The sequence below is a fragment of the Mugil cephalus genome, chromosome 17 (assembly GCF_022458985.1).
Source record: "Mugil cephalus isolate CIBA_MC_2020 chromosome 17, CIBA_Mcephalus_1.1, whole genome shotgun sequence".
Classification (NCBI taxonomy): Eukaryota; Metazoa; Chordata; class Actinopteri; order Mugiliformes; family Mugilidae; genus Mugil; species Mugil cephalus.
The window spans coordinates 18,481,900-18,495,459 of NC_061786.1; the positions used below are offsets into that span (position 1 = coordinate 18,481,900).

The window sequence follows — 13,560 nt, forward strand, 5'->3', positions numbered from 1 at the left end:
TCCAAGCCACAAAATTCACGCTCTTCCGGAAAGACTCTTTTGTCGTCTCATCTACTTCTAGTCATACTTTCTTCTGTTCCTGCATCACTGAATTAAACTGTTTTGTATGTCCAGCGCTTTTTGAGGGATGACATCACTTGCCTTTCTTTGAAAGAATTAACCTGAAGAGATAACACTAGATTATTATTAGCAAGTTAACTTCCTTTCATGTTCACATGGACGGTGACTTTTTCACGCCATCGAACTATCTAAATGTGCAGCAGCTTGCAGGTTTAAACACAGATACACCTGCACCTGCGACTCGCGTGGTGGTTTTTTTGCGTTTGCTGAAAATAGCGACTGTTGACGCGACGTGTGATCAGCGTGTTTAAATAAACTTTAAGGTTTAATTAGCTTAATAAGAAGAAATAGTAATAATTAAAAAAAAAAAACGTTCTCAGTAATCGTGGTACATATTTACCGTGAGCGCTTGCTTTATTCATAGCTACTGTATATCATGCTTTCTGTGGTTGTCTGGTCTGGCTTAAGTCTGCAAATTGCTTAAATACAAAGGGTTGTGCTTTCTGTAAATGATGCCTCTGAATGTCAAAAGGTCATGTGCTTGCAGAGCTACTATGTTAAGTCGCTTGTACAGTGTATTTCTCTTAAGATTCTGCTGTTTTGTGTGTATATTTTTTTAGTCCAGTAAAATATAATGTTGCACAATATTTTATCATGTGCCTGAAAACTGCACAACGCAGAGGGATTAAGATATTTACTTAATAGTTTAATTATACTTGTTGAAATATGGCATTTTGTATAATTGTAAACGCACTAAAATGCGGAGGCCGTACCTTAAAACGTTTTAACACTCAAACCATTTGACGCCACTCCTGAGGTGGAGGGCGGCCGGTTTAAGGTCTGAAGTCTCAGCATTTTCTGAAGTGTGCTTCTGTCATGGTTGAGCGTGAGGAATAAATTGCTCCATGCTTTACCACACCCGACTGCTTCGCTCCTTTTCTTTCATCCATCATTCATTTTAGTGCGCATTTACGTTTTGTTGTTTCGCCTCCTGGGCGTCCTCCTCTCACGGCAGCCGCTTTTTTTTTTTTTTTCTTCCGGCACCTGAGCGCCTCCGCTGCTGCTCTCATCAACTCAAATACATGTCACAGCTATGCATGATCTGCACACACTCCACTTGTTTATTTCAGGAAGGGACAAAAAGGCGCCCTCGTCCATGAGCAGGTCTTCGTCCGGTTTCGTGTCCATCCGCCTCTCGTCCCCAGAGTACCCCGTCCTCCTCCTGCCCCCGACCTCCGCCGGGCAGAGTAAGACTCCTCTCCAGGCCAAACCCAGGTGCCTGCCCTGTATCCTCCCCTCACTTCGAGCCCCCGGGAGCAGCTCGAGACGGTTCGGCTCAGCCGGAGGACGTCGTCCCACTGCCAGGAGTCAGAGCTGCACGGAGCTCAGGAGGCACGCGGCGCCAAGTCTGCTGCGGCGCTGCTTCTCCCTGACGGCTCTCAACAAAGAGAAACTCTTCGACCGTAAAGACTGGAAATTGACCACCACCACCACCACCAAAAAGACAGAGAGGAACACGGAGCGAACTCTAAATCCTCAAAAGCTACGTGCGGTGACGTGTCCGTCCTCTCGGCCTTCGCGCGAGACGGCGTCTGATGCCGTGTGCGGCGCTTCAAACATAAACAAAGGCAACTTGCCTCGTCCTGCGACGCGGGGCGCTCACCCCAAGCTGCCTCCCAAACCTCCAGTACAAAGATTCTATCATCCCACAACTACTCCTTCTTTACCACAGCAAGAGCCCTTCTCACCAACAGAAACAACCCGCGGGCACAACCACACGGATCACATCTCTTCTTCAGAGAAGACCCGTTCAGTTTCGGCCACTGCTGAAGCCCGCAGGCTGAAAATGAGAAGGAATAAACAGACCGCCGTTAACCCTGCAATCCAGTTGCAGAGTCCTGATCTGACGATACTGCCGCTTACTAAAAACGCAGTGGCTCCAGAGGTTCAGTAGGGCTCAACTTCACAGCTTTCACTTTATGCTGAATCTAATAATATCAAATGTTACATCTGTGCCGGAACCGTGGACGGATTTAAACCCTGATCTTTCCACTGACACTTCAGCCTTTGTTTCAGTGGTCTCCATTCAGCCGAATCGCCGCCTCTGCAGTGCACCTCATCAAAGTCCAGTAGTTGCGTAAGCAGCAGCAGCAGCGCTGGCAGTAAGTGGTCGTTTCAAGAGCGAAGCAGTCGTCAATAAGTGGCTCTTGTTAACCAACTGTTTCATTTTAACTGTGTGCAAGTATAAACAGACTCTGCGTTGGTGACACGCTACAGAGGAAACGGGTGAAAATAAGAAAAGGAATGATGGCCGGGTTCCACTTAGCTGCTTCTGTCTGTAATATTATTAGCTTCTATAAGAGCAAAGCTTTGCTGATGTTTATGTTCGCTTCATGTTCCTGAAGAGAATTGACAGTAGTGGAAATTATCATGACATCTTTAACACAATAAAGTGACAGAAAATTTTTAAAGTTTATTGGTTAATTTTTTTTTTTATTATTCCCCACACACGTAATTAAAATTTCTTTTCTGTAATTCATGCATTATTTGTTCCTTAATCTAAAGTTTCTTTTTACATATACAGTGATAAATTGCTAACGAGGCTGTTAATATGTGTTCAAGTCTTGTGTTAATGAGTGTTTTTAATAAAGTTCACCTTGTCGTATTTATTGTATTTAACCTTCTCTCTCCAAACAGCACCAATAAAAAGAGAAAACCACCACCGTTGATATTAAATTAAATTATCTCCTTTCAAGAAATAGTGTTAAATGTAAATTCTAAAAGTGTCAGTGCCTTTTGATCGATTTAAGTGTAAGTGTGCATTTAAAGGTAGATGTTGTCGGTCCTGAGTGAACCAGGATGTAGTGTCTCACAGTTTGGCTCGTAGAGGCATCTCACTGACGCACTGCCTGACGAGCGCCGTCGCGTCCAGAGCGGTGCCCCAGGCGAGGGTGACCCCCCAGCCCCCGTGGCCGTAGTTGTGGACCACGGGCACCCGGCGGCCCTGCAGCTGCGCCACCTCCCTCTCCACCCTCGGGTTCCTCCTGCTCGGCCTCAGCCCCACCCACTGTCCGAGGACTCTGGCCTCGCTGAGCGACGCCTCCAGCTCCGTGCAGCGCTCCAGGATCCCCGCCCTGTCCCCTTGGTCCACCTGGAGCCGCCAGTCTCCCTCCTGCCTCGTCCCTCCCACGGTGACGCTGCGTATCCCGGGGTAGATGTAGGTCTTCCCGTCTCCGTCTCTGATGAAGTGCTTGAGCCAGGGGGCCTCCACTTTTAGCACCTGACCCCTCACTGGGTATATCTGAGTGTCACAAACCAACGCTTTAGAGCCCAGGCCAGAGCAGTTGACGATGATATCGAAGCTGTTACTTAATTCCTGGAGATCGTTGACTTTCTTCTGCTCCACTTGGCCTCCAGCTTTTCTGAACCTTAAAAAGAGACATGTCGTCATAAGTGTAATCTGAATTTATTTTCTAAGAACGATGGGCCGACGTCTCGGACAAACCTCTTCTCCAGCCACGGCAGGTAGCTGGAGCATTCGCACTTTATGGTAGTGAAGGCCTGACCGAACTTGTGTGACGGGAAACGCTTCAGTTCACCGTCGGTCATTTGCCGAAAGCCGATCACAAACTCCGACCAGAAGGGCTTCTCATCGGCTGGAGCCTCCTTGAAAATCTGCCAGCTAGGGATACAACGACAAGAATGACACACAGTCACCGAGCGTCGGCCTCTTTCGCAGCTTTGCGCGACGGTCGTTACCCAGAGCTCAGCATGACTCCGGCCTCTGGTGAGCTTCGAGATTGCGCAATGGACAACAAGTGATCGAAGCTGTCCTTGAACCAGCGTCGTTGTCTTTCCAGGGGAATATCTGAAGCAGAAACCCAGGAAAACAGGCCACTCTTAACATGCAAAGCAACCGTTCGTTCACATGAAAGGAGACGGCGACGGGTATTGTTCCATGCCTGGAAACTTTTGAGCAAACAGGATCCCAGCAGCTCCATCGCTGGTGGTGTCGGGGCTGAACTTCTCAGCGAGCACCGTGACCGAGCAGAAGGGAAGAGCCTCGGCGATGCAGACGGCGGTGGAGAGCCCGATCACACCAGCCCCCACCACGGCAACCCTGACGGCCTTCATCCCGCCGCGTCTCAATCTTGAGGTGAGCTGGACGCAGAGAACTGTTACTTTGGTTGCTTGTATTATGAGCAGCTCATAAAAGAAAGATCAGAATAGTTCATTCATGATTAGTTGCATTCAACTCTAAAGTTCTAAGATAATTTATCTTATCTCATTCTATTTTTTGTACTTTACACTGTTGTTCTCTGCCAGTGTCACAACTTCCATTTCCCCACAGGGACAGATAAAGCCTTACCTTATCTAGAGTAACAACACAATACAAACCGTAAAGAAAAAATAAGTCCACTATGTACTATGTGTAAGTTCCCTATTTTATATTTTTTGATTTTTTGACATGCACAAAGATGCGTTCAAATACTGTGGTAAAAAAAAGACAGGTGCACAAATAGAAAAGTGAAAGCAGGTAGTTGATGTTGGGCCACTTTTTTTTTTTTTTTTTTTTTTTTTTTAATCTTTGCACCTCCCCCCTTAATGTGACATTTAGTAAATAACACCTTCATGATGAACATCGATACACAAACTCCAGGTAACAACGTTATAAGGCAAATTATGTCCATAAACTCCACTACACGGTAACGAAAGTCACTAATCACCCACCTCCTTTCTCCTTTAATGGCACCGAAAAGCTGCAGTACATATATAGTCCGCAAATATAGATATTTTTAATTCTTCACAGTAGCCCGGGGCGTGCAGGTCCTAAAGAAAGTCTTCTCGGGAAATATCGCAGTTATTTAAAAGAAAAAAAAATACACGTGATTAAAAAAAAAAAAAAAAAAATACACGTTTGCGCAAATACGCTATTTTACTCACGTGCTGACCATTTTAAAGGAATATCCTAATAAGGAGCAGCCTCCGCTAAAGCTGGGGAACAATAGTCTGGATAGGCGGGGGAAGAAGAAGGAAGAGGGGGAAGAAGGGGGAAGAAGGAAAAAGAAGGAAAAAGAAGGAAAAGAGAGGAAATTTTGAAAAAATGGAAGGAGCCTGTAGTTATTAGTGTCTCTACTGTCCATCACAAGTAAAATCACACATATTCTGGTCTATTAATTTGAGAAATTTAACCAAATATGACACTTAACTGCAGAAAAGCATAGGAGGCTCTTGACCCAAAGGTCGCTGGTTCGATTCCACCATTGGAACATGAGGCCTTTAACACAGACTACTACCAAGTGTTATCACATGTACCTAAATGTACTTTTATAGTCATTTTTATATTTCTGAATGAAGTACTGCAACAATGTTATCGTTTTCTATGAGTGAGTTTGCATTTTTGCAGTAAAAAATGAAGACAGTCACTGAAATGTAACAAATTTATTACAAATTTCACACACACACTCACAAAACACGTGTGTTAAAGTTAAAAAACAAATAAAAACAGCAGCAAATTAAGACTTTTTTCTTTTAAAACTATTTACATTATATACATATTGACAAAGAATGTCACACCATGTTTTTTCCATGAGAAAAGTCGTGGTGGAAGAAGCGCTCAGGAGTGAGGACCTGATGGTATATGAGGGAGGACTCTGGTGGATCATACCACAGTTTCAGGTCTTTGAAAAGACGCTGGTCTTTCCACAGGGCTGCTGAAATGTCTTTAGCAGCTTTGTGGGCAGCCAGGCAGCATCTGAAACAGGTACGATCCCCACATTTTTAGGCAATGGCAAGGTGAGAGGAGCAGAGGGGGTTCCTGGGGAGACACAGGAGGAGGTGGCAGATAACACTTAATATAAAGAAAATAAAATACTTAAAATAATAAGTTTAATACATAGATATGATAACAATCTACTCAAGAGCAGCTCCTGTTTCAAGTGTAGTAGAATATGTTCTTACAGCTGTAGCAGTGGAGGCAGAATGGAAGAAGCTGGGCTTGATACAGGAGCAGTAGAAGGAGGAAGAGACACAGGAGAAACAGTCTGTGTCCAGGTGGTGACACTTTTCTTTTTGTGGGGCTTGTGATGGGGCTGGATACATCAGAGGTCTGAGGGAATAAGGGCACAGTTCACATTATATGATGACCGTAGATGGTAATGAATGAATGAATCTATCATTATTGGCACAGCAGTCAATAAAACCAAATACATTAAACATGGAATGAATGCATGAAAGTCCCACTATAGTTACTGCTATATGAAAACGATAACAGTGTACCAGTGTATTTATTAAATCAAAGTCTATCTATGTATCATTCTCTTTACTTTACATAAGTGAATGCTTCCCAGCCAAACTTAAGTTTGGCTTTAACATGGCACCATGAGAGCCACTAAACTGTGGCTTTGTAAACTGACAAAAAGAAAAAAATGACCTTAACTGGGGCTTTGTATATTTTTTATAGTTGAGTATATTAATAATCTCATCTCATCTCATCTTCTGTATCACTTAATCCTGCACTAGGGTCGTGGGGGTTGCTGGAGCATATCTCAGCTGGCATCGGGCGAGAGGTGGGGTACAACCTGGACAGGTGGACAGGTCTCTAGTCTATTGCAGGGCTAACGCAGAGACACACAACCATTCACACTCACACTCACACCGAGGGTCAATTTAGAGTCACCAATCAGCCTAACGAGAATGTCTTTAGAGGTGGGAGGAAACCGGAGTTATATTAATAATAATTCTAATAATAATAATGTAAATATCAGCACAAGTAAATCCTCATTACTTACTGATGCCAAGGTTCACCACCAGCTAAGGAGACATCCTTTGGTGGTGGTGGTGGTGGTGAACCTGCAGGTAGAGTCCTGGCTGTAGCGTCTCAGCAGGTGAAGGCCCTGGCTGCTGTTCCACTGTACATGAGGTTCCTGGATGCACTGAGACAAGGAGCGAACTGGAAGGCTACAGGTTCACAGACAAGATAAAAACAATTTGTAATACAACAGTATTCAACACCAGCACGTCATAAGAGACTTCAGATACGTTCTTTACATGAAAACCACATTTACAGGTCTGTGCACCTCCTACAGTGACATCTGTCCCCTCATCTGCACTGGGCATTTTTCAATCTCTATGTTTGACAGCGAATAAGAAGGTGTTCCCTTTAAATATGTCATAGCTTTACATTTAATATGATACACATATCACTCTGTCCAGGTTTACCTTCAGATATAGATCATGCCACGTCTTCTGACGAGGTGCTGGTCTGTTTCCTGCCTCAGAGGCCAAACACCTGATCTCCTCCTCCTCTCCCACGGCCCTATGTTTTTTTTGTTTGGACCCATCTGTTATTAACAGGAAAATTATATTTATACCAATACAGCTAATATTTGCTCATGACACAAATATGACCAATGTGCACACTTTTGTAACTTACTAATACACAGATATTTGTGCACATCGTAGGTTCTTACTTGCATACAGTCACACAAACAAACAGCTAATTATAAACTGCAGTAGCCTACATATTATATATTTATGACAACAGAAGTGAATACTAGCTTATTATCTACTAGTAGCCTACCAGTAGCAGCGGTACATGTTGAAGACAGTGGTTACAACAGAAGTGAATGTTACCAGCAGACAGATTTACTGCCTAACGTTACTGTAGCTTATTAGTAACTGGTAACAGTGCATATTCAAGACTTTTGTGACAACAGAAGTGAAAACTATACAGATTTCATTCATAATGTTATGCTAAAAGTACATAAGAACATACTCTCATACTCTGACGTCATACTGGCATACTGATAAGCAGCACGTTACAGTGATGGAGCGTTACTGTACGTTACCGGGAGTTACAGTAACGTACGTTGCTGTCGGAGCACAACGGTCACGTTTGAACTACACATGCGATGCGACGTCAAAGTCGTTTTTTTTAATAGTTATTTCTCTCTTTAATATATTATTAATATCTGCCTAGCTACCCGCTAGTTTATTTAATACAACATTAAAAAGGAGCGTGTTTACGTTTTGCGATGAATGAAAAGTTAACACCGAGCAAGCTAGACAGCTGACGGAATACAATGATATTAGCCACATATTTACCTTTTGTAGTTACAGGCAGCTGAAGGTTGTACGTCTTTCCAATCATTCGAGGCGGTAAATTTGAAATGACAGTAGAGGTCTTCTGCGGCTGCGTGAAGGCCGGACGGTTGAATTTTGGAGATGCGCCGTCGTGATTGGCCGTCGGAAAGATGGAAATGTCGGACCGCGATTGGTCCGGCTCGCAATTTTGGACAATGGCCACGGGGATTGGCCGAGAGCAAAGATGGAGACGGCGGGCGGCGATTGGTCCGCCCCGGCAATTTTGGACAATGGCTACAGCGATTGGCCGAAGCAAAGATGGAGAAAGATGGAGACGGAGCGACGTGATTGGAGGGGAAGATACAGACTGTCGCTCCCCCGCTACCGCTATACTATGGATCCGTAATCCTGCTGGAGCTGTGCGCGAATCTCGGCAGAACCTCACATCTCGCGATAGTTGACATCCACGCTCACGGACCAGCTGTAGAGACGAAGGTAAGGTCCTAAAAGCTCACTATTTTAAATTGCACCGCGGTTTGTGCACCGTCTTCTGCTCGGATCCTGTTTTCAAGTGGATCATTATTTAAATGCAGTGTTTGTGAGACATTATAACCGGAGCATAATTTGCTTTTTCCTGCTAGTTGTCGCCTCTTTCAAGCTAGCAGGCGGTTAGCTTGCTCAGCTAACCTTCAAGTTGTTCACATTTCTGCACAAAAACAAAACAAAACAAACAAAAAAAAACACCTGCAATTATTTCTAAGACCAACGAATAGTTAGTAAACTTTATTTGAAGGCAGAACACAGAACAAAACACGAGCAGGAAACCAAACGCTTGCGTTGTTGTAGAAGATATAAACTGGTGAAAAAAATAATATTTATATGTATGAATATGAAAGAGTCCATTAACCATTAGATACTTTGAATTTAAAATTTAACTTTTTCTTCTCCGTGTGAGAAAAAAAAAAGCTAAATATGATTCAGCATTTAAAAATTTGGACAATTCTAGTAGTCGCCCACTCCTCCTTAAGTAGGTTTTGGATTCATCAATTCATTATTTTGTCAATAAATTGTGTAATATATAATATAATGTAATATCATATAATATAATATTGTAAAATATATCAATGCAACTTTAAGTGTGACAAAACACAGAACTCTTCACTTTAGTATTACACACGGAAATAGCATTTATTTTAATAAATAGCTCATAATAGGGAACCAGGATTGTCAGTGGTTCAATGAAGTAAGTTGATTATTATTTGCTCAAAAGCAGATTTAACATGTTGCACACTAAACAATTAATTTAATAATCACCTTTATACATTGACTGAACATTGGAGTCAAAGTTGTTAAAACATGCACATGTGAACACATGAGAATGTTACCCACCTTTTTAATTTAGCTTTTAACCGAGTCCCCTTTTACTCTTTTTATTATTACTTATTTATTCTTTTATTATTTTTCTATATATTTTCTATTCTATATGTATGATATTACTGTTTCACTGTTTTTAATCACTTTTCTGTTTTAATATCATGTTATTTTTATTGTTTGTTCATTCCTTTTCATACAAATCATATTTTACTGTCATTTCTTAGTTTTTAGCTGCAGTGTTTTCCTCATAGGGCCTGCCTACAGGGGTGTTGCTTTAACTCAGTCATTTGCATGACTATCTTGTTCTGACGGATCCTTTTTTTAATTAATATTATTATTATTATTGATTTCAGAAACACATGTGGTTGTTTTTAAGAGGAGGATGTCTCAGAAAGCAGCGGCTTCCTCACTCATGGCCCTTCAGTCCGAGTCGCATAAGCGCAGCATCCTGAGCAAATTCGACCAGCTCAGGAAAATGGACCTGCTGTGCGACATCACTCTCTCTGCGGAGGATGTGCACTTCAAGGCGCACAAAGCCCTGCTGGCGGCGAGCAGCGACTACTTCTCCCTCATGTTCACGGCAGAAGGTCAGATCAACCAGTCGACCTATCGGCTGGAGGGCATGGCGGCGAAGATGGTCTCCAAGGTGCTGGATTTCATCTACAGCGCGCAGGTGTCTGTGGAGGAGAGCGCCACGGAGCAGCTCCTGGCCACGGCTCGCCTCATGAAGGTCAGCGACCTCGTTAAAGCGCTCGCCGAACTCTCGGGCTCCGCGGCGGGCGCTGAAGCGGACAAATCTGAAGTGACAGATCTGCTGAAACGCAAAAGAGGAAGGCCGAAGAAAATTGTGTGCGCGCCTGCAGCAGAGCCGGGGGGGAGAGGTGCGCCGTGCGAGGGCTCAGAGGACGGGCCGGCTGGACGTGACGTAGAACCTGAGTCACAATCTAAAGACGACGCAGATTATAATCCACGGCAGAGCCGGCAAAGCAAACGCAAAATCAGGCCCCCGGTGAAATACAAAGGCTACAAGGTGGGCGGAGACGCTGCAGGAAGCGACAAGCCGTTGAAGAGAGGCAGGAAGAGGAAATACCCCAACACAGAGGCTCGATGTGACGACTGTGGAAAAGTGTTTAAAAATCACCTGTTTTTAAAGATTCACCAAAGGACTCATACAGGTAATCTGCCCCCGTAATGATCCAGAGGTTAAATATCATCAGCTTGTGCCTTAGAAAGTTGCAGATAGACTCAGTTGTGACTGGAAGCAAACTGAGAAAATGAATCTACCCTGCAGGCAACACAGCCTAAAGTGCCTTTGTGTGTTTTCCCCAGGAGAGAAACCGTTCCACTGCCGGAGCTGTGGGAAGAGTTTCACCCAGAAGCACACTCTACTGACTCACCAGCGCATGCACACTGGAGAAAAGCCGTTTGTTTGCACCGTCTGCGCCAAAGCGCTTTCCACCAAACACTCGCTGCAAGAGCACATGAACCTCCATCAAGGTAGGATCTGAGTTTACTGAGATCATCAGCTTCCAAAATAACCTCCTGGAGGTTCTCGTCTTTGGAAATTCTGAATTATTTCTTAGTAATTGAATAGGGAATGGAGATGAAAGCGATCTTACTCAAACAATTATGAAATATATATCATTTATACACACTGGAGATCCACATAGGAAACAGTAAATACCTAATACTTCATCAGCTGTTACTCTGACAAAACTGCTTCTACTAGTTTACAGTTAAATGTCAGAAAACGCTTTGGAAATTATGAAAGTTTCCAGCTGATTGGTTGTTAAACACAGGATGCTTTCTCTTAATTTAATAAGTCTGGAGCAATTTCTCTGCATTTAAAATATCAATAAAAAATAAGAATATTAATGATTTGTTCCGCTTGAGTGCCTCTACAATGAATCATTTCCACTGTGTTTCCTTAGAAAATAAATCCTTTACCTGCGATAAGTGTGAAAAGACGTTCTCCCAGAAGAGGCAGCTGAAAAGCCACTACAGAGTTCACATGGGTGAGATAGAAAACGCCACAGGGTTCATTCAGTTTAATCGCGCCTCAAGACTAAACCAATGCGCTGTGTTTTTATTTTGAACAGAAGGTAAATCGTTACCAGAATGTGCCGAGTGTCATCACACGTTCATGGACGCGGCGCAACTGAAGAAGCACCTGAGAACTCACACGGGTAGTCTGTCGATCTTTTATGTTTTTTTGTTTTGTTTTGTTATTCATTAAAACGGATGATTCTACAGCGTCGTCTCGTGTTTTCACAGGTGAGAAGCCGTTCACGTGTGAGATTTGTGGAAAACGTTTTACAGCCAAGAGCACGCTGCAGACTCACATACGCATCCACAGGTGAGATTACGTTACGTCAGCAGCACGAGTTTACAATAGAAACTCATATTAGTAATTATGCGCCAATCAGCCACAACATTAAAACCCCTGACAGGAGAAGTAACTATGATTGTGACATCATCTTGTGACAGTACAGTGTTCTGCTGGGAAACTTTTAGATCTGGTATTCATTCATGTTACTTAGACATGTAGCACCCACCTAGACCAGACCAGGTACCTCCAGCAGGATGCAGCCTAAAAAACTAAAACAAATTAGGAACAATCAAAAAAAAAAACATGAAGAACAGATTTGTGGAGCAACATTAGCATTCATTCTGAGAACCCGTCCAGTCTTCACTCTCCTTCTAGCACAGGTTTTTATTTCTCCTAGGTAAATATTTGATTCTTTAACTCCTGAATGCTTTACTTCGGTCACCAGCTTAGCACTAAATTTGCCGTTTGTTACTTTGGGTAGGGTAAGGTTTATCTTTGAAGCTAGCGTAGCCAGTCTTGGACATAAATGCAAGAAAATGAGCGGGAAAGCGGGAAAGCGGGAACAGAATTTTGCTGATCATCACAGGTTTTTATACAAGTACAGAAGAATGTGATGATAAATATTATGTGGAAAATTATGAATTCTAACTGGTTCATTTTCAGAGGCGAGAAGCCATACGTCTGCAACATCTGCAACAAGTCGTTCTCAGACCCGAGCGCGAGGAGACGACACGTTGCGTCTCACTCGGGGAAGAAACCTTTCACCTGCCCCTCCTGCAGCCTTTCATTCACACGCCTGGACAATCTGAAGACGCACACCAAGTCCCACACCAAGGAGAGGGCTGCCACCACCACGGAGGCCTTATCGGATGGAGCGGCAGCGGCCGCGCCGGGGGAGGAGGTGCGCAACCTCCTGCAGCTGCAGCAGTACCACATGCCGCCCAGCTCCGAGCAGGAGATCCAGCTGGTGGTGACGGGGGACGTGGACAACATCAACTTTGTGCCGGGTCAGGACCAGCACATCAGCCTCATCACGGCAGAGGGAGAGGCGGCGCAGTCGGCCCACTCCAGGCTCACCCTCCTCACCCAGCCGTCGGGTCACATGCAGAACGTGGCCCTGGTCACTCAGGGAGACGTGGTGGACCAGACCCCTCAGATTCACACCATCAGCATGCTGGAGGGCCAGATGACGCACCAGCCCGAGCAGATGCACGTCATCACCCTGAGCAAGGAGGCGATGGAGCACCTGCAGACCCACCACGGGCCCCCGCAGCCCCTGCACATAGCGCAGAGGCCCGTGCAGCAGCTGCAGGTGATGCACCAGCCCATCCAGCAGCTGGCGGTGGCCCAGGAGAGCTCGCAGGGGCAGGCGGGCAGGGAGCAGCACGGCCAGGGCATCCACATCAGCGGCCAGAGCGGCCAGCCCATCTCCATCAGCCAGACCAGCGAGCAGATCTCCAGCCACCACATCCAGGGACAGACGTTTCAGATCCAGGCGGGAACCGTGTCCTACCTGTACACCACGGGGCTGCCGCAGGAAGGCTGAGTGACCGCGGGGGAACTAATATCAGCGTCATATCCGGAGTGAGTAGTTTAAAAGAAAACATAGAAGGCAAGCTACGTTTTTTTTTTTTACAGAGACTTTTGAAATTCTGCAGAATTTGTGCAGAAATTGAAACTTTTCGAGGAAAAAAAAAAAGTAAAGCTGGTCT

General features: G+C 44.5%; 3 protein-coding genes across 7 annotated transcripts in view; 2 read left to right on the plus strand and 1 right to left on the minus strand.

The window, feature by feature from the left end:
- The window catches only part of LOC125023405 (SAM and SH3 domain-containing protein 1-like), a 50,824-nt gene extending 48,042 nt beyond the window's left edge, over positions 1-2,782 (plus strand). For all 4 annotated transcript variants that reach the window (XM_047610644.1, XM_047610642.1, XM_047610643.1 and 1 more), the window contains one exon: positions 1,191-2,782. In XM_047610644.1, coding sequence (XP_047466600.1) covers positions 1,191-2,014 — 824 coding nt within the window. In that variant the 3' untranslated portion in view covers positions 2,015-2,782. The remainder of the gene's footprint in view (positions 1-1,190) is intronic.
- Positions 2,625-4,194, minus strand: ddo (D-aspartate oxidase). Its single transcript, XM_047610648.1, has 4 exons — positions 4,023-4,194; positions 3,820-3,928; positions 3,566-3,742; positions 2,625-3,488 (listed from the first exon to the last, which is right to left on the minus strand). The coding sequence occupies exons 1-4, from the start codon at positions 4,192-4,194 to the stop codon at positions 2,930-2,932; spliced, it is 1,017 nt and encodes a 338-aa protein (XP_047466604.1). The 3' UTR covers positions 2,625-2,929.
- Positions 4,072-13,533, plus strand: zbtb24 (zinc finger and BTB domain containing 24). Of its 2 annotated transcripts, none has more exons than XM_047610647.1 (7): positions 4,072-4,216; positions 9,873-10,694; positions 10,849-11,016; positions 11,451-11,534; positions 11,619-11,705; positions 11,794-11,875; positions 12,512-13,533. In XM_047610647.1, exons 2-7 carry the CDS (start codon positions 9,902-9,904, stop codon positions 13,392-13,394), a joined length of 2,097 nt encoding a protein of 698 aa, XP_047466603.1. In that variant the 5' UTR covers positions 4,072-4,216; positions 9,873-9,901; the 3' UTR covers positions 13,395-13,533. The 2 variants fall into 2 exon arrangements, with proteins under 2 accessions (XP_047466603.1, XP_047466602.1); XM_047610646.1 differs by lacking the exon at positions 4,072-4,216 and adding an exon at positions 8,536-8,640.
- The last annotated feature ends 27 nt before the right edge of the window (positions 13,534-13,560 follow it).